At 49.6% G+C, this 19,075-nt stretch overlaps 3 protein-coding genes and 1 non-coding gene across 4 annotated transcripts in view; 2 read left to right on the top strand and 2 right to left on the bottom strand.

The window, feature by feature from the left end:
• LOC132572109 (zinc finger protein 850-like) overlaps nucleotides 1–2,183 on the bottom strand; it is a gene marked incomplete at its 3' end in the record, with an annotated part of 50,864 nt that extends 48,681 nt beyond the window's left edge. Inside the window, exon 1 of the mRNA XM_060238907.1 lies at nucleotides 1,451–2,183. Within this exon, the coding sequence (XP_060094890.1) occupies nucleotides 1,451–2,168 (718 nt within the window). The remainder of the gene's footprint in view (nucleotides 1–1,450) is intronic.
• LOC132572129 (zinc finger protein OZF-like) overlaps nucleotides 1–19,075 on the top strand; it is a 1,123,325-nt gene that overhangs the window by 923,408 nt on the left and 180,842 nt on the right. The window lies entirely within an intron of this gene.
• Nucleotides 1–19,075, bottom strand: part of LOC132570915 (paternally-expressed gene 3 protein-like) — a 234,642-nt gene that overhangs the window by 84,176 nt on the left and 131,391 nt on the right. The gene's annotated exons all lie outside the window — the stretch shown is intronic.
• TRNAT-GGU (transfer RNA threonine (anticodon GGU)) lies at nucleotides 5,490–5,561 on the top strand. The gene has a single exon. It is a non-coding gene; the product is annotated as a tRNA-Thr (tRNA).

Below are 19,075 nucleotides of genomic sequence, written 5' to 3'. Positions count from 1 at the left end.
ACTGACCTCTTTATGATGATATTCGTTGTATATACCTGAAAGATATTTTAGCAGATATGTTGTGCTGTGCTGATTCAGGCAAAGTCCACAAACTTTTAAATGACACTTGCTCTGAAGTAACTTTAACGGTTGCTAGATTTCTTTAACAGGCCATAGAAATACGACAGAGAATGGTTCTGGAATGACCATATTTTATTTGTTTTAATCATTTAATTTGGCTAAACTCAACTCATATATATTTTACTTATTTTATGTATATTAGCTTCCTATGTACTCTATAATCTAGGATTTTATATTATTTATATTGCTATTTTACTGCTAAATCTGTTTTATGCCAATAAAGGCCTGCTGTTGCTAAAAAAAAAAAAAAGTTCCTCACCAAAGGCTCTTAAGCAAGCTTGAGTGTCATGGGGTAAAAGAACAAGTACTCATGGATCAAAAACTGACTAATAGGAAACAGAGTGTGTCCAAATGGACAATTTTCGGAGTGGAGGATGGTAAGCAGTTGGGTACCGCAGGGCTCAGTGTTGGGTCCGATGCTTTTTAACTTGTTTATTAATGATTTGGAATTGAGAGTAAGCAGTGAAGTGACTAAGTTTGAGGATGACACCAAATTGTTCAGGGTGGTGAGAACCAGAGAGGATTGTGAGGCACTCCAAAGGAATCTGTTGAGGCTGGGTGAGAGGGCATCAACGTGGCAAGTGAGGTTCAATGTGGCCAAGTAATGCCCATTGGAGACAAAAAATCCTAACTATTTATACAAGTGAATGGGGTGTGAACTGGTGGAGGCTGACGCAGAGAGAGATCCTGGGGTTTTGTTAGATAACTCAGAGAAAATGTAGAGACAGTATGTGAGTGCAATAAAAAAGGCCAACGCTGGGAATTATTAGGAAGGGAATGAAAACAAATCAGCCAGTATCATAATGCCCCTGCATAAATTGATGGTGTGGCTTCATTTGGAGTATTCTGTACAATTCTGGCAACCACACCTCAAAAAAGATATTATAGCATTGGAAAAAATGTTTTTCTCCCTTTTTCACATAACAAGAATTTGGGGGGAACTCAATGAAATTGCTGAGCAGTCGGGTTAGAACCAATAAAAGGAAGTACTTCTTCACCCAAAGGGTGATTAACACATATTATTTACTGCCACAGGAGGTGGTGGCGGCTACAAGAGGCGATTGGATCAACATATGGAGCAGAGGTCCATCAGTGGTTATTAGCCACAGCATATTGTTGGAACTCTCTGTCTTGGGCTGTGATGCTCTGTGTTCTTGGTGCTGGGGGGCATCAGTGGGAGGGCTTCTAATGTCCTGGCTCCACTGATGGACCTCCTGATGGCACCTGGATTTTTTCTCCCTCAGAGTGAATCTCTTTCCACACTCTGAGTACTCAAAAGGTTTCTCCCTTGTATGGGTTCTCTGATGAAGTCGAAGATGGCCACTCTGACTGAATCTCTTTCCACACTCTGAGCACTCAAAAGGTTTCTCCCCTGTGTGGGTTCTCTGATGCAGCTGAAGACTGCAGTTATAACCAAATCTCTTTCCACACTCTGTGCACTTAAAAGGTTTCTCCCCTGTGTGGGTTCTCTGATGATAGTGAAGACTGGCACTCTGAGTGAATTTTTTTCCACACTCTGAGCATTCAAAAGGTTTCTCCCCTGTGTGGGTTCTCTGATGCAGTTGAAGACTGCAGCTATAACCAAATCTCTTTCCACACTCTGAGCACTCAAAAGGTTTCTCCCCTGTGTGGGTTCTCTGATGATAGTGAAGACTGGCACTCTGAGTGAATTTCTTTTCACACTCTGAGCATTCAAAAGGTTTCTCCCCTGTATGGGTTCTCTGATGCGATTGAAGATTGCTGCTGGTACTGAAACTTTTCCCACACTCTGAGCACTCAAAAGGTTTCTCCCCTGTGTGGGTTCTCTGATGATAGTGAAGACTGGCACTCTGAGTGAATTTCTTTCCACACTCTGAGCATTCAAAAGGTTTCTCCCCTGTATGGGTTCTTTCATGCGTTTGAAGATTGGTGCTGGTACTGAAACTTTTCCCACACTCTGAGCACTTAAAAGGTTTCTCCCCCATGTGGGTTTTATGATGTCTCTGAAGTCTGCTGCTCATACTGAATCTCTTTCCACACTCTAAACACTCAAAAGCTTTCTCCCCCATGTGGGTTCTCTGATGTGCTTGAAGACTGCCACTCTGACTGAATCTCTTTCCACACTCTGAGCATTCAAATGGTTTCTCCCCTAGGTGGGATCTCTGATGTTGTTGAAGATTGCCTATGTGAGTGAATCTCTTTCCGCACTCAAAGCACTCAAAGGGTTTCTCTTCTGTGTGGTTTTTTTGGTGCAGAAGAAGAGTGCTATTCTGACTGAACTTATTTCTGGTTTCTGAATATTCAGAAGGTTTCTCCTCTCTGTCTATTCTTTGGTGCACAAAGAGCTGTGATTTATTTCTGAAATACTTTCCACACTGGATGGATTTCCTTGCATTCCTTATCCTATGCTTTGGGAAATGTATATTCTGCTTTTTTCCATCATGCTTCTCAACCATATGGTCGCCTTTCTTCCTCTTAGGTCTGCCTCGAATCCTGACATTTGTGTTCAGATCTTCATTTTCAAGTCTGTTTGGCATTTCCTGATGAAGTTCCTCATCATCCTTATTCCTCTGATTATCCATTGCTGGAATGAAGAGAGAGATCTTGTTAGCAGTTGGGAAGGCTGGAAAGATCCAAAGGCATCTATGTCACTGCAGGAGGAAAGGACTGATGGCCCTTTGACCTCATCTAGCTTGGCTGATCTTAACCACACATCCACCATTCCCCAGAATATCTAGTATTTAACGATACTGCCCCCTCCCCCCAAGAGCTTCAGCTGAGCTCTTGCGCAGGAGTTTCTGAGCTTCCATATTACTGGCTCCCCGAAGGCCTCCTTCCCGCCTTACCCGCAGGCCAGTTATGATTGTACCAATCCAAACGTTGCTCAGAAGTGAATGAGAAGTTCCCTATGATTGTTCCTGGCCTGTTCTCTTGAAATAACAACGAACACAAATTCCGAACCAGCTTATTTGGGAAGGAAATCTGCTCTTGTGATCCTAGAAGAACTCTCCAACCTTTTTTTCGAATGCAAGCCCATTCTCTTTCTCCACCATAGTCTCTCTTGTACTTCTGGCTTTGTTTGCCGAAAGAAAGATGGAGACATAGAGAAAGTGATCGTTCTTACATGAGGGAGAAAGAAATGGAAGAATGAAAATTCTTCTGGATGCATGGCACCACAGTCAAGATCAAACCCCAGAACCTGGACAAGGATAAGGGGGATGGATCTGTGAGGCCAAAGAACCCTAGTTCCCTCATAAGTTACAGTGATTACTAAGTGGTCTGGTGCGACTTGTGGGTGTTCATAATTTGAGTCTCCCTGCTGCTAACATCATCATCTTTTTCCAGGCCAGATCCCAGAACGTGGTTAATAGCTAATCGTGAGAACCAATACCCAGTTCTGTAAAAAGGAGGGTGAGGGGGCAAAAAGGGCGCTAACATCCTCTGGAAAATTCCAGCAAGGTAGAGACCCTAGAGAGGTAGAAACTATAATGCAGTTATAGATGAGAGGGAAGCCAGGCTAACTTTCTGCTCATGCCATGCTAGTGAGCCTTGATACTTCTTTGGTGCATCATGATGAATAAGTTCTGTCTTGAGTAACTTGGGTACAGTTGGAATACTTATGCTGCAACAAGAGGTGCCATTTAAGTATTTCCTGTTTTTGATAGAACAGTTACCTTTTCTTCTTTAGCTGTTATTAAGCTGCAGAAACGGTGCTGTTTTGAGATGTCTTATTTTAAAACTGTAATAAACCTTTATATATTTTAACAGGGGTCTGTTTCACTTGTGTGTGCTCTCCTCAGGTACCCACTGAACAGGGTGTTGCTCAGGTACCAAGAGCAGTGTCCCAGGGGGACACAAACTTAGGTTCTTGACAGGATAATTTCCAGCTCACAGGCAGAGCAGATATCTCTAATCCCACCCAGGGGGAAGGGTGTGCTGGAAAGGTTGCCTACAGAGAAATGAGGATCTGGCCCCTTCCAGAGAGTATCTGAGGGTCTCTCATCCACTTTGTCTTAGGTCACGACACCTTCTCTGGCCTCAGTTACCCTCCTGCAAGTACACACACATGAGCAACACAAGAAGCTGCTTTATACTGAATCAGACCCTTGGTCCATTGAAGTCAGTATGCTCAGTCCAGCAGCGGTTTTCTAGGGTCTCAGGCAGATGTTTGTCACTCATCTCCTACCTGATCCTTTTCACTGGAGATTCTGGGGGTTGAGCATGAGACTTTCCTCGGGAGCTGGTGAGCTCTCCTTCTTTGGGGGGGTTTTAAAAAGAGGAGAGGACTTGAAGTAATGGGGCTTAAATGAAGGGGAGGAAGCTACCAGCTGGATATTAGGAAATTGCCTACAGCCTTTTTTTAAAAAAAAGATGTGGCTTTAAAAAAAAAAAGATTAAAAAAAGGTTCCCTCCTTTTCAGAGATCTCGCACTGGAAGGGAGTAGTCTGGGAGGGTACAGAAAGTAAGGCTTGGGATGGGTAAATGCAACACCATTCGTAAGATCTCTCTCACAGACCCCTTGGAGAGCCAGTTTGGTGTAGTGGTTAAGTGTGCGGACTCTTATCTGGGAGAACCGGGTTTGATTCCCCACTCCTCCACTTGCACCTGCTAGCATGGCCTTGGGTCAGTCATAGCTCTGGCAGAGGTTGTCCTTGAAAGGGCAGCTGCTGTGAGAGCCCCCTCAGCCCCACCCACCTCACAGGGTGTTTGTTGTGGGGGAGGAAGGTAAAGGAGATTGTGAGTCGCTCTGAGACTATTCGGAGTGGAGGGTGGGATATAAATCCAATATCTTCTTCATCTTCTTCTTGTAGAAACAGAAGGAGCAAAAACTCCGCTGAGAAAACAGGAGGGATCCAGTGGTAGAGCATCTGCTTGGTAAGCAGAAGGTCCCAGGTTCAATCCCTGGCATCTCCAACTAAAAAGGGTCCAGGCAAGTAGGCGTGAAAAACCTCAGCTTGAGACCCTGGAGAGCCATGAATGGGGCTGTGGCTCAGGGGTAGAGCATCTGCTTGGTAAGCAGAAGGTCCCAGGTTCAATCCCCGGCATCTCCAACTAAAAAGGGTCCAGGCAAGTAGGCGTGAAAAACCTCAGCTTGAGACCCTGGAGAGCCATGAATGGGGCTGTGGCTCAGTGGAAGAGCATCTGCTTGGTAAGCAGAAGGTCCCAGGTTCAATCCCCGGCATCTCCAACTAAAAAGGGTCCAGGCAAGTAGGCGTGAAAAACCTCAGCTTGAGACCCTGGAGAGCCATGAATGGGGCTGTGGCTCAGGGGTAGAGCATCTGCTTGGTAAGCAGAAGGTCCCAGGTTCAATCCCCGGCATCTCCAACTAAAAAGGGTCCAGGCAAGTAGGCGTGAAAAACCTCAGCTTGAGACCCTGGAGAGCCATGAATGGGGCTGTGGCTCAGTGGTAGAGCATCTGCTTGGTAAGCAGAAGGTCCCAGGTTCAATCCCTGGCATCTCCAAAAACAGTGCAGGCAAATAGGTGTGAAAAACCTCAGCTTGAGACCCTGGAGAGCCGCTGCCAGTCTGAGTAGACAATACTGACTTTGATGGACCGAGGGTCTGATTCAGTAGAAGGCAGCTTCATATGTTCATATCATGTGGCTTTAAAACAAAGATTTACAGTTTTTCAAATTAAACTGTACTTTTTGAATGCAGCCACATGCCGCCCAAAATTTAGCCACAGTCTTAGTAATAAAACGATTTTCCGCAGGTAACTGTTTATTGCAGCAATCCAATTCTGTCTGCCCCAGCATCTCTTTTAGAGGAGGTGAATTAATCTAACTCGAACTTCATTACACTGTTTACATCTCGTTGTCAGATACTCGATAGTTTCTGTCTCTCCAGACTCACAAAGCCTCTGTGCAAAAGGAACTCTTCTGAATCTGCCCTCAAACACCGCAGAGGTGTGTTGTCAAGCTGTGCTGGATATGCCATTGGGACCGAACAATTCTATGAACACATGAAGTTTCCTTATACTGAATAAAACCCTTGGTTCCTTGGAGTCGGTATCATCTCCTCAGTCCAGCTTCAGCTAATCAGGGTCTCAGGCAGAGTCTTTCATTTCACTTCCTACCTGATCCTTTTCTCTGGAGATGCTGCCAATTGAACCGCATGCCAAACAGATGCTCTCCCAGGAAGCCACAGCGCCTCCCCAGGTAGCGGATAAGGCCTCAAAACGATGCATTGCTATTTAGCATTTGGATTCACTCCTCCTCCCAATGGCAGCAAGTTGTACCTTTGGCACTTAGGAAAGATCCTTACCCAGAGAGGCCAGGTTCCCATAGTTCTCCAGCATGACTTCCCTGTACAGAGCTCTTTGTCCCGGATCCAGCAGGGCCCACTCTGCCTCCGTGAAAGAGACGGACACCTCCTCCAAGGAAAAGGGACCCTGGAAGAAAAAAGAAGGTTCCCTCCTCTTCAGAGATCTCACCCTGGAAGGGAGTCGTCTGGGACGGCACAGAAAGTAAGGCTTCGGATGGGTACATGCAATAACATTCAGAGAATCTCTCTCGCGGACCCCTTATAGAAACAGAAGGAGCAAAAACTCCCCTGAGAAAGGAGGAGGAACACAGGCTGTTCCCCCACCCCCATCTCTCCTACCTGGATTGGAGGTGCAGCAGCTGTTTCCACCTCTTTGAAAAGATGACGGCTCAACAGCATCTCTTCCGTGCCTGTCCCTGAGACAAAGGAGGAAGGAAGGATGGAATATTTGTTTCCTGATCCACACACATCCTTTCTGGGGTTGTGAAACCTTCCCCTGTGTATGTTCCACAGATTTTTTAAAATACATTCTTGGAGAGGCAAAAGAGAAGCAGCAGGGACCTCTGTGCCTCAGGGATTATAAATGCTGCCAACATATTTTAGAGTTCTGTGAGACTTGGGTTTCCTCTCCGGGAAGGGAAAGGATGAAAGCATGAAAGATCACCGTCACGATGGACCAGACGTGAATCCAGAAGTTCTGGGTCATGGGAATGAGTTTTCAGAGTGTCTCTGGGCATGCTGTCTTCACAAACAGGTTTTCAGCCAGATGCAACTTCAACATGGTATCACGGCTGTCCCAAGTCCCACCCCAAGACCCTCCCCAGAGTTCCTGGCAGTGGTGGGCCCCATAGCCTGCCAGCCCCACTCCACCCACAGCAGCCCCCCAGGTGACCCTTCAAACAGAGGCACAGCCAAATTTCCCCATGATGACTGGCCCCAAGGAACTGGTGTTCAGAGCTCCATCGCCCCAGAAGGTGGGGGATCTCTTGATTCACCAGGCTGAAGGGCTCTGCTGAGGCTTGTGTACCTTCCACCCCCCACGCTATTTGAGACCTTTTATGGAAGGAAGGTGAGATTTGAATTTTTTTAATTACTTGAAAAAAATTGACCTCCAGGAATTTGTCTAATCTCCTTTTAGAAACAACACAGTTTGTGAAAGTTGAGTGCCACCAATTCTCTCTCTCTCTCGGCTTGACTTCGCGAACGAAGATTTAAGAAGGGTGCAGTAGTCCACGTCTGCTGCAGGCTCGCTGGTGGCTGAGAAGACCAATGCGGGACAGGCAGTGGCTGCAGGGAAAAGTCTGATTTGGGGTTGGTGCTGTAGCAGTGCGATTCTTCCTCAAGCTCCTTTTGTCCTCAAGACCAGCTATGCGTGCGTTCTCAAAAGAAGAGACAGCCTGGTGGATGGTGTGCCTCCATGCTTTGCGATCTGAGGCTAGGTCAGACCACTGGTGATGGTTAAGGCTGCTTGGTCGTTCAGGGTGCTGCCGAAAAATGCTTTTGTCTCCGGGTCAGCATCAGGCGACCAATACCCTGAACCACCTACATGCAGGATCGGGACTGCGGCTTCCAGTGGCATCTTCCACCTGCCGTTTCGCCCCTTGCCCATCGCTGCAGGACTTGGTATGTTGTGGGTTGTGGATGTGGATACCCTTCAGGCCTGTGCAGAGGAATTTTTAGGTGAAGCGCAGTGTGCGCAGTACTGGCTCCACCCTTTCACCATGGGGTCATCTGCCATTGCCCAGTAAGCAGGGACGCCGGCAGCGAGTCCTCCAGGTGGTAGATGTTACATTAACGAGCTCTGTCTGCCCGGGCTTGATGTTAGAGTTTCCCTTCTCTTGGCTGGCGAGGTTGGTGAGCCCAGCCTGCCCATCCGGTTATACCGCCGGACATTCGGTCGCACCATGACGTGGCAAACTCTGTGAAAACGAGGGGGACCAGCGAGAAGGTGTTGCCACGGATGCAGTAATGTAGGAGAGGCCATTGCAATGACCATCTGCCAGGCATAGCCAGACAGTGACCACGCGGCGTTCACTACACCGGGAAAGGAGAGGCGATGTATTGCGCATGCACTATCCCTGGGGGGGGGGGGCAGGACACCCAGAGGGAGCCCACCCCCCCACCAATTAACTCTGACCGATTCTCCACTGGCCTTGTTCCGATCTCGTTGCTCCTTTCCCCGCAACGCTTCTGCTGGGTTTTGGAAAAGCTGCCCCAGGGAGGAGAGTTGCTTCGCCGCTTTCCAAGTTCCCTCCACGGCAGGAAAGATCCCCTGAACACCGGTTTCTGCCTGCCGCGGAGGGAACTGGGAAAGAGGTGAGGAAACTTTCCACCCTGAGGCAGCTTGTGCGAAATCCAGCAGAAGCATTGTGGGAAATTGTGGGGAATCGGTCCCCGTGTTGCCTGTAGAAACGCTTCATTTTCCCCTGACCTGACCTCTCTACCCATCACATTCACAGGCTCCCCAGGCACAAGGAGTTCTTACCACAGGAGAGGGCATCTCGGGCACGCTCCACCGCCTGCCCCCTCTGCCCCTGCTCCAAGGAAGCTCCTTCTGCCTCAGGGATTGCAGCTTCCATCTTCAAAGGTGGTCCCCGCATCTGAAACAGCAGCAAGGGGGAGGGGTAAGACATGGAGTGGAAAAGAGACCAAGGAAGGGATTCTGCCCCACTCCCAGACTCTGCACCCTTCTCTCAGCAGATCTGGTGAGTTATCTGGAAGGGTCAGAAATTCTCAAGCAGATGAGGCTCCAGGCAATTAACTGGCAAGGAAATATTAAGATAAGGTCACATATAGTGGCTTGAATTAGACACACCTGGAGGGAACCCCCTCACCTGTTCTGCCTGCCTCTTCTCCTCTGCCTGACTCAGGAGAAAACCTTCGGCCAGGGCCACCGCCTGGGAACTGGTCTCCGGCCCACATCCTCTGACCCAGCCCTGCATTTCCTGGGGCAGGAGAGTCAGGAACTGCTCCAGGATCACCAGGTCCAGGATCTGCTTCTTGGTGTGCCTCTCCGGCTTCAGCCACTGGTTGCAAAGTGCATGCAGCTTGCTGCAAACCTCTCGGGGTCCATCGGCCTCATGGTAACGGAATTGCCGGAAGTGTTGGCAAAGCACATCTGAGGTCATGGTGTCCTTAGCCAAGATCTCTGACACAGCTGATTCCCAGAATTCAGCACCACTTCCAGGTTGGATGAGATCGAGGCTCTTTCTTGTCTTGTCAGTTCCGGGTTCTTCTGGGTCCTGCTCTTCCATCTCCTTCCCCTTCTCTTGGGCCACCTCTGTCTTTGAGAAGTTGCCTTTATGCACTCGGCTCTGAAGAGAGGCTTTTCCCTGAGGGGACGGAGAGAGACAGACAGGAGCGTGTCAAAAGGAAGATACCTATATATACACACACAAACATTCAGACTCATGTATGCACATATAAATACAACCTCCACTCAGCAAAAGAAGATGATGATATTGGATTTATATCCCGCCCTCCACTCCAAAGAGTCTCAGAGCGGCTCACAATCTCCTTTCCCTTCCTCCCCCACAACAGACACCCTGTGAGGTGGGTGGGACTGAGAGGGCTCTCACAACAAATGCCCTTTCAAGGGCAGAGTCTCATTGCAGCCTACAACCTCCTTTCCCATCCGCCCCCACAACAGATACCCTGTGAGGTGGGTGGGGCTGAGAGGGCTCTCACAGCAGCTGCCCTTTCAAGGGCAGAGTCTCAGAGCGGCCTACAATCTCCTTCCCCTTCCTCCCCCACAACAGATACCCTGTGAGGTGGGTGGGGCTGAGAGGGCTCTCACAGCAGCTGCCCTTTCAAGGGCAGAGGCTCAGAGCGGCCTACAATCTCCTTCCCCTTCCTCCCCCACAACAGACACCCTGTGAGGTGGGTGGGGCCGAGAGGCCTCTCACAGCAGCTGCCCTTTCAAGGACAACCTCTGCCAGAGCTATGGCTGACCCAAGGCCATGCCAGCAGGTGCAAGTGGAGGAGTGGGGAATCAAACCCGGTTCTTCCAGATACGAGTCCACACACTTAACCACTACACCAAACTAGCTCTCCGAGGAAGGAATATACCACAAGTCCATCAAGGTAATTATCAGTTTTCTCCTTCCCCATATTCCAGCTCTCCCTGAAAGAAGGACCATTTTCCAGTGTCCAGACTATTTGGAATATAGCCTACGCCAAGATCCTGAACACCTTTGCATGTCTACTAATTATCTCAGTGGTGCCCTGCTGGAGATGGAAGTTGGGGGTAGAGTCAGCCAAAATACCTGCCGTTGCGACAAGCCAATCAACATAAATGATGCAACAGATTTGATCCCATTTGGGATTCTTTTCTGGGCCTCCTGACTCCCTCCAAAAGAAGGCTTCATATTCTTGTTGGCATCTCCCTTAACAAGATCTGAACCCTCCCCTCCTTGGACTGGGCCTTGGTGCTTCTCCCTGTTGTGCTGCTTGGGGGTCTGTGCCTCTCTCGCCTGGCAAAAATATGCCCTTCCGCCCACCCTAACCCCAGGGCAGGAGGGAGAATCTGGCATAGTGTTACGGCTGCCTCTGCCAAGTGAGCCGTGGAGGGATGGGACAGGGGTGATGTGTTTGGAGCAGGTGTGTTCCCTCCCTGTGTGCCCACTCTGCAAAACACAGATGCAGGTGGAGACTCAAACCCACATCCGTGGATCTCCCTGGTGTGTTTTCATGTCATGATCCTCACAGAGATGGATTTTGTGTGCCATTTGTTCCTTGTGCATTGGGGGTGTGGCCACATTGGTATGCTCCACCCCTCTCTGCCTGTCAGGGAGCAGCCTAATGCTCTGATTGGTGGGTGTTGGTGGTATTTCTAGGAGCACCAGTGCTGTTGCTAGGCTCTCTGCTGCTTGGCAACAGAGGTATCTAAAATTTCCCCCTTTTCTGCTGGTGGCAACCACAGCCCCACTCTAGGTCCACATCAGGAGCTTAGGAGGGGGCTGCAGCCAATTCCAGTGCAGGCTGGACTTCCTTTCCCCCAGCCCACCCCCCTTTCTTAGCTCACCCCACTCCCCAAAAGGCCTGCTTGGGTTGTTGGTTTGCAGAATAAAAAGGACCAGCAAGAGAATATCAGTTTCATATATTTAACTTTTCTTACTTGGAAAACCACTGATTATCCTTCCTCCCCAACATACATAGCTGATCAGAACTGGTGCCCAACAGAGTTAGGTGGCTGAAGCCAAAATAATCAACTACCCTGAATAAATAAGCAACCAAGTTTACTACAATTCCAAAGAAATCCCTGAGAAACGGATCCAGGCCGTCCTCACAAGGCTCCCCTTTGCACTGAGATGGACATATGAAACTGAGCGGTCTTTCTGCAAGCCCTTGATTCAAGAGATCCAGGATCAGCACAAGCACATTTTGCCTGCTTTTGTGAGAGGCTGAGAAGACGCTTGCCCTTTAAGAGACATTTAGGGCACCGTATACTGTGAACTGTGCAGCAGATCTATGCATGCAAGGGTCTGGACTGATCTATTGGTTATTGAACAAAAGAAATAATATTTGGATCTGTTGCAAAATTTGCTAGTTGCGTAGTCACAGTAGTTGATTATGGTGGCTTTAGCTGTTTCCGTGGATCTCCTGGTTGGTGACCTCCACGTGGGGCCTGAAGTTCTCCCAGAATTAGAACCCACCTCCAAGGGACAGAGATCAGTTTCCCCGGGGAGAAAATTGCTGCACGGGAAGGAGGTGGGCAACCTAGGACAGCCCTGGCTTGGCATGATCCCCGCCTCCCTCCCTCCCAAGAACTAAGTTTATTCTCCCCCCCCCCCCCTTATCTCCTCCCTGACTTACTTCCAAGTAAACGTTTCTGCTGCAAGGGTTTTCCCTCCTGCTCCATGCAGCTCCCTCCCCCCAAGTCCTCCTTCAGGCTGCAAAAGGAAACCCCTCCCCCAGGAAGAGCCCCCTTCCTCCCCCCCTCCTTGCACCGCCTCTCTAGCAAGCAGCTCGGCGGTCTTAACCCTTTCAGTGCTGCAGGGGAAGGAGAAAGGAGTCCTGGAGGAGATTCAGCCTAATCCCACCCCGCTCCTAGAATAAGGACCATAAAACTCAATGGGAGGATGAAAGGGGAGGGAGGGGCTAGTGATGATGAGATCAGGCTCTTTTTTAAACAGGCCGTGTAGTGTTTCTTTTGCACCCCCCCCTCCCCACCCCAAGAGAAAACCTCTTTGGATCTCCTGGCCCTTTCTTGCATGTCCGGGGAAATGCTGAATTCGATTGATGCACAGCTGGTGGGGGATAGCCAGGGGGCTGCAGGTGACGGTCCCCCGCTCTGGATTTTCTGTGCCAAGGGACCCCAGGCTGGAGGAAGGGGGGTTCTCCTCCCGCAGGGTCTCTGCCAGGCTGGGCAACCTCCCGGTGGGGCCTGGAGATCTCTCCAGCTTTTAATTTATCCCCTACAGCGGGGGGGGGGGGGGTGGCCAACGGTAGCTCTCCAGATGTTTTTTGCCTACAACTCCCAATGGCTGGGGCTGATGGGAGTTGTAGGCAGAAAACATCTGGAGAGCGACCGTGTCTCTAGGGCAGAATACCTCCTGGAGGACCCTGCCCTCCTCTGAAATTCCCCAACTCAGAGTCAGCCATTTCCACTCTGCCCATCTTCCAGGAGCTCCACCCACGGCCCTTCCTCCTCCTCTCCACTGTCCACCCACCCACCCTGCAAGGTAGACCAGTCCAAGAGGGAAGCCTTGGCCTAAGGAGAGTCAAGTTCAAACTCAGCCCTTCCACCAGGCATTTGGCAAACCTGAAGTATTTTGTCCCCCAACCCTTCCACCATCTTCTCAGGGCCCTTCTGAAGAACTCCTCCCTTTGCTGGGGTTGCCAGCTTCAGGTTGGGGAATGCCTGGAGACGGAGAGGGGGAGGGGGCTTGGGGACGGAATCAGTAGGGCTTTGATGCCACAGTCCCCCCTCTGCAGTCGCCCTTTCCCACGGGAGGGGTGTGTGCTAAGATCAGCACTGTTGCTCCAGAAGATCTCCAGGCCCTCCCTGGAGGTTGGCAATCCTGTCTCAATAGAGGCACAGATTCCCACAATCCTCCCCCCTGGCCACTCTCTGTCTTTTCCAGACCCTCCTCCCTTCCGGGTCTCCAGCCCAGGCCCTGCCAGGGGTGCAACCGGAGTGGTCCAAAAGGCACAGGCATAGAGGATTATAGATTTTTTTTTGATGGGGGGGGCGCCTAATATCGCCTTTTCGCACAGACTTCTGCTAAGACAAGTCTCCCCCATCCTATAACTATGCATTGGATTTTTCCTACCTCTATGCAGAACTTTACATTTATCCCTGTTAAAATTCATTTTATTGATTTTAGCCCAGTTTCCCAGCCTGTCAGGGTCATCCTGTATCCTGTTTCTGTCGTCTTCTGTGTTTGCAACCCCTCCCAATTTCATATCATCTGCAAATTTAATAAGCATTCTCTGAGCATTCAACAACAACAACTTTTATTTGTTTCCCGCCCTCCCCGCCGAAGCAGGCTCAGGGCGGGTAACAACATAATTCATACATTAATTAGACAAAATGGAATAAAACTACATTTAACAATTTAATTAAATTCTGATTTAATTTAAAACTCGTAAAGTGCTAGTGCTATGTTTGCTTCTATGATGGCGGTTTTCTTAACCATTTCATTCTTCTTTAGCGAAAGCCAGTCGGAAGAGGATGGTCTTGCAGGCCCTGTGGAACTGTTCAAGGGCCCGCAGGGCCCGCACTTTCTCTGGAAGTTGGTTCCATAGGCTTGGAGCCATGGAGGAGAAAGCCCGGTTACGGGTGCTTTGCAGCTTCACCTCTTTCGGTCCGGGGGTGGTCAACAGGTTTTTCCCGGCTGACCTCATTGCTCTCTGGGGTTCATATGGGGAGAGACGGTCCCTAAGGTAGGCAGGTCCTTCGACCATATAGGGCTTTAAAGGTAATGACCAGCACTTTGTAACGAAGCCGATATACAACTGGCAGCCAGTGCAGCCCGCGTAGCCCAGGCTGTATGTGCTCCCACTTGGGGAGCCCCAACAGCAGTCTGGCCGCCGCGTTCTGCACCAGCTGCAGCTTCCGGGTTCGGTACAGAGGCAGCCCCATGTAGAGGGCATTACAGTAATCCAGTCTCGAGGTGACCATTGCATGAATCACCGTTGCCAGATCTTGACACTCTAGGAAGGGAGCCAGCTGCTTTGCCCGCCTTAGATGGAAGAAGGCTGACTTGGCAGTGGCTGCAATCTGGGCCTCCATTGATAGTGAAGGCTCCAGTAAAACTCCCAGGCTCCTGACCGGAAGAGGTATTTCCCCTCCCCGAGCGCTCCGACCTAGGCAAAGGACTTCTGTCTTCGCTGGATTCAGTTTCAACCCACTCCGCCTCAGCCAGGTAGCCATAGCCAGCAGAGCCCTGTCTACGTTCTCTGGGACGCAATCAGGCCGGCCGTCCATTAGCAGATAGAGTTGGGTGTCATCTGCATATTGATGGCACCTAAGCCCATGTCTCCTAGCAATCTGGGCAAGGGGGCGCATATAGATATTAAATAACATTGGTGAGAGAACTGCCCCCTGAGGCACTCCACAATCCAGTGTGCGCCTCTGGGACTGCTCGCCCCCAATTGCCACCCAATTCAAATGGCTTCTCCCATGTGTGGGTTCTCTGATGATACTGAAGACTGCTACACCTACTAAATCTCTTTCCACACTCTGAGCATCCAAAACGCTTTCGCCCTGTGTGGGTTCTCTGATGCGTTTGAAGGGTGCCACCTATCAAAGTCACAGTTGAATGAACGGGATAATAGGACACAGCTGTAATCAGACTCTTAATTCTGCACAGGGGAAGAAAGAGACCTACAAATATACTCCAGCTCTCAGGCATTCTACAGCACTGCAGAAATATCTGGAACGTGTTTTTTCCTCCTTAATTGGTGGTGGGGGAGTGTGAGTAGGTAGCCTCACCTAGGGCACCAAATTGCCTGGCACTGCCCCTGGCTACACATGTAGAGGAAAGGGGAGAGAGCAGAATCAGCCAGTGGCATGCCAGAGACAGAGTGCGAGCCCAATCCTGTGTAGCCCATCCAACCAATGAAAAGCCTCAGATTTACCACCACAGTAGGGCTTTTATGAACTAAAGGTTGCACAGGATGGAGAGAGTTGACAAGGAGAACTTTCTCCCCTCTCTCAAATTACTAGATCTCAGAAGCATCCAAGGAAGCTGGCAGCAGTAGATTCGAGATGGGAAGAGGAAATAATTCTCCGCACAGTGATCTGCTGCCGAAAGATATAATGATGGCCACAGGCATAGAGGATTATATAATTTTTTTTTTGGGGGGGGGGGGGTCTAATAACACATTTTCGCACAGACTACTGCTAAGACAAGTCTCCCCAGCCTATAACTATGCATTGGATTTTTCCTACCTCTATGCAGAACTTTACATATATCCCTGTTAAAATTCCTTTTATTGATTTTAGCCCAGTTTTCCAGCCTGTCAGGGTCATCCTGTATCCTGTTTCTGTCTTCTTCTGTGTTTGCAACCCCTCCCAATTTCATATCATCTGCAAATTTAATAAGCATTCTCCGAGCATTCAAATGGCTTCTCCCCTGTGTGGGTTCTTTGATGATACTGAAGACTGCTACACCTACTAAATCTCTTTCCACACTCTGAGCATCCAAAACGCTTTCCCCCTGTGTGGGTTCTCTGATGCTCTTGAAGATTGCCAATCCGATTGAATCTCTTTCCACACACTGAGCATTCAAAAGGTTTCTCCCCTGTATGTGTTCTCTGATGCGTTTGAAGGCTGCCACTCTAAATCTTTTTCCACACTCGGAGCATTCAAAAGGCTTCTCCCCTGTGTGGGTCCTCTGATGCGTTTGAAGATGGCCATTCTCACTGAATCTCTTTCCACACACTGAGCATTCAAAAGGTTTCTCCCCTGTGTGGGTCCTCTGATGCCTCTGAAGATCGCCACTGCGACCGAATCTCTTTCCACACTCTGAGCATTCAAAAGGCGTCTCCCCTGTGTGGCTTCTCTGATGCGTTTGAAGGCTGCCACTCTGACTAAATCTTTTTCCACACTCTGAGCATTCAAAAGGCTTCTCCCCTGTGTGGGTCCTCTGATGCCTTTGAAGATGGCCATTCTCACTGAATCTCTTTCCACACACTGAGCATTCAAAAGGCTTCTCCCCTGTGTGGGTCCTCTGATGCCTTTGAAAATCACCACTCTGACGGAATCTCTTTCCACACTCTGAGCATTCAAAAGGCTTCTCCCCTGTGTGGCTTCTCTGATGCCTTTGAAGATGACCACTCCGTCTGAATCTCTTTCCACACACTGAGCATTCAAAAGGCTTCTCCCCTGTGTGGCTTCTCTGATGCGTTTGAAGATTACCACTCTGACAGAATCTCTTTCCACACTCTGAGCATTCAAAAGGCTTCTCACCTGTGTGGGTTCTCTGATGACGCTGAAGGTTGCCACTCTGACTAAATCTCTTTCCACACTCTGAGCATTCAAAAGGCTTCTCCCCTGGGTGGGTTCTCTTATGCTGTTGAAGATGACCACTGAGACTGAATATATGTGTGGTGTATGAATATTCAGAAGGTTTCTCCTCTCTCTTTATTCTTTGGTGCAGAAGGGGCTGTAATCTATTTCTGAAAAACTTTCTGCACTGAATGGATTGACTTGCTTTCATTTTTCTGTGCTTTGGAAAATGTATGTTACACTGTCTGCCATCACATTTCTCAACCATACAGTCGCCTTTCTTACTCTTCTTTCTGCTTTGATTCCTGACATTTTCTTTGAAGTCTTCATTTTTAACGTTATCCGGCATTTCCTGATGAAGTTTCTCACCCTCCACATTCCTCTGATCATCCTCTGCTGGAATAAAGAGAGAGAAACTGTTAGCACTTGGGAAGGCTGGTAAGATCCAAAGGCGTCTATGGGACTGCAGGAGGAAAGGACTGATGGCCCTTTGGCTTCATCCAGCTGGACTGATCTTAGCCACCCCTCCACCTTCCCCCAAGAATATCTGGTATTTAAGGATACCTCCCCCACCCATGAAGAACTTCAGCTGAACTCTTGCCCAGAAGGAGCTTCTGAGCCTCCAGATTAAGGCCTCCCTCCCTCCTTACCTACTGGCCTGTATGATTGTACCAAACCAAATGTTGCACAGAAGGGAATCAGGAATCTTGTATGGTTATTTGTGGTCTGTTGCCTTGACATAATAGTAAAGGTTACTCACTCTGAACCTGCTCATTTTGGGAAGGAAATATGCTCTTGGGGTCCTCTAAAACAGCGTTTCCCATTTGCAGGGTTGCACTCTGGTACTGGGCCATAGAAGATTCAATACCGGATGACAAGAAAAGCCAAAGCTAGCCCCGCCCCCAGCAAACCTAGTCTAGCCCCCGCCTTCCTTCCCCCATCTCTGCGTTGTGCAGAGAAAAGCTAGCCTTGAAGACTGACACAGGCAGGGAAATGTCCAGGGAAATGCTGAATTTGATTGATGCACAGCTGGTGGGGGATAGGCAGGGGGCTGAAGGTGAAGGTCCCCCGCTCTGCATTTTCTGTGCAAGGGACCCCAGGCTGGAGGAAGGGGGGTTCTCCTCCCGCAGGGTCTCTGCCAGGCTAGGCAACCTCCCGGTGGGGCCTGGAGATCTCTCCAGATTATAATCTTCCCCCTCCAGCAGGGGTGTCCAACGGTAGCTCTCCAGACGTTTTTTTGCCTACAACTCCCAATGGCTGGGGCTGATGGGAGTTGTAGGCAGAAAACATCTGGAGAGCTACCGTGTCTCTAGGGCAGAATACCTCCTGGAGGACCCTGCCCTCCTCTGAAATTCCCCAACTCAGAGTCAGCCATTTCCACTCCGCCCATTTTCCAGGAGCTCCACCCACGGCCCTTCCTCCTCCTCTCCACTAAGCACCCACCCACCCTGCAAGGTAGACCAGTCCAAGAGGGAAGCCTTGGCCTAAGGAGAGTCAAGTTCAAACTCAGCCCTTCTACCAGGCAGTTGGCAAACCTGAAGTATTTTGTCCCCCAACCCTTCCACCATCTTCTCAGGGCCCTTCTGAAGAACTCCTCCCTTTGCTGTGGTTGCCGGCTTCAGGTTGGGGAATGCCTGGAGACGGAGAGGGGGAGGGGGCTTGGGGACGGAATCAGTGGGGCTTTGATGCCACAATCCCCACTCTGCAGTTGCCCTTTCTCACGGGAGGGGTGTGTGCTAAAATCAGCACTGTTGCTCCAGAAGATCTCCAGGCCCTCCCTGGAGGTTGGCAATCCTGTCTCAATAGAGGCACAGATCCCCACAATCCTCCCCCTTGGCCACTCTCTGTCTTTTCCAGACCCTCCTCCCTTCCGGGTCTCCAGCCCAGGCCCTGCCAGGGGCGCTACCGGAGTGGTCCAAAAGCAAACGGGCACCAGCAAAAGGGGAGTGAAGCAGACTCCCCTCCCCCACAAGCCAGGCTGGGCTTCCCTTGATTTTGCACCCATTGCCCCATGTTCAATTAAGGGTTGTCAGGTAAGTTGCTTTTAAAAGAAACTCTCTTTTGAGAAATGGGTGGAATGGATTTTATAGTCACCGTTTGCATATTAAATAGAGTGATCCGTTTGCCATCTTTTGTCCAGAGCTTTTGGCAGAATTTTAAAGCTGCCAGCTATAAAGATGTTTGGTTTCGTGCACCAAAGCTGACCCCTCTTTTCCCCAATCGAGGTCTCCTGCATGCGGCATCTTTTGGGTCACA

Source organism: Heteronotia binoei, chromosome 5 (assembly GCF_032191835.1).
Source record: "Heteronotia binoei isolate CCM8104 ecotype False Entrance Well chromosome 5, APGP_CSIRO_Hbin_v1, whole genome shotgun sequence".
In the NCBI taxonomy this organism is placed as follows: domain Eukaryota; kingdom Metazoa; phylum Chordata; class Lepidosauria; order Squamata; family Gekkonidae; genus Heteronotia; species Heteronotia binoei.
This window is presented reverse-complemented; position numbering and strand designations above follow the sequence as displayed.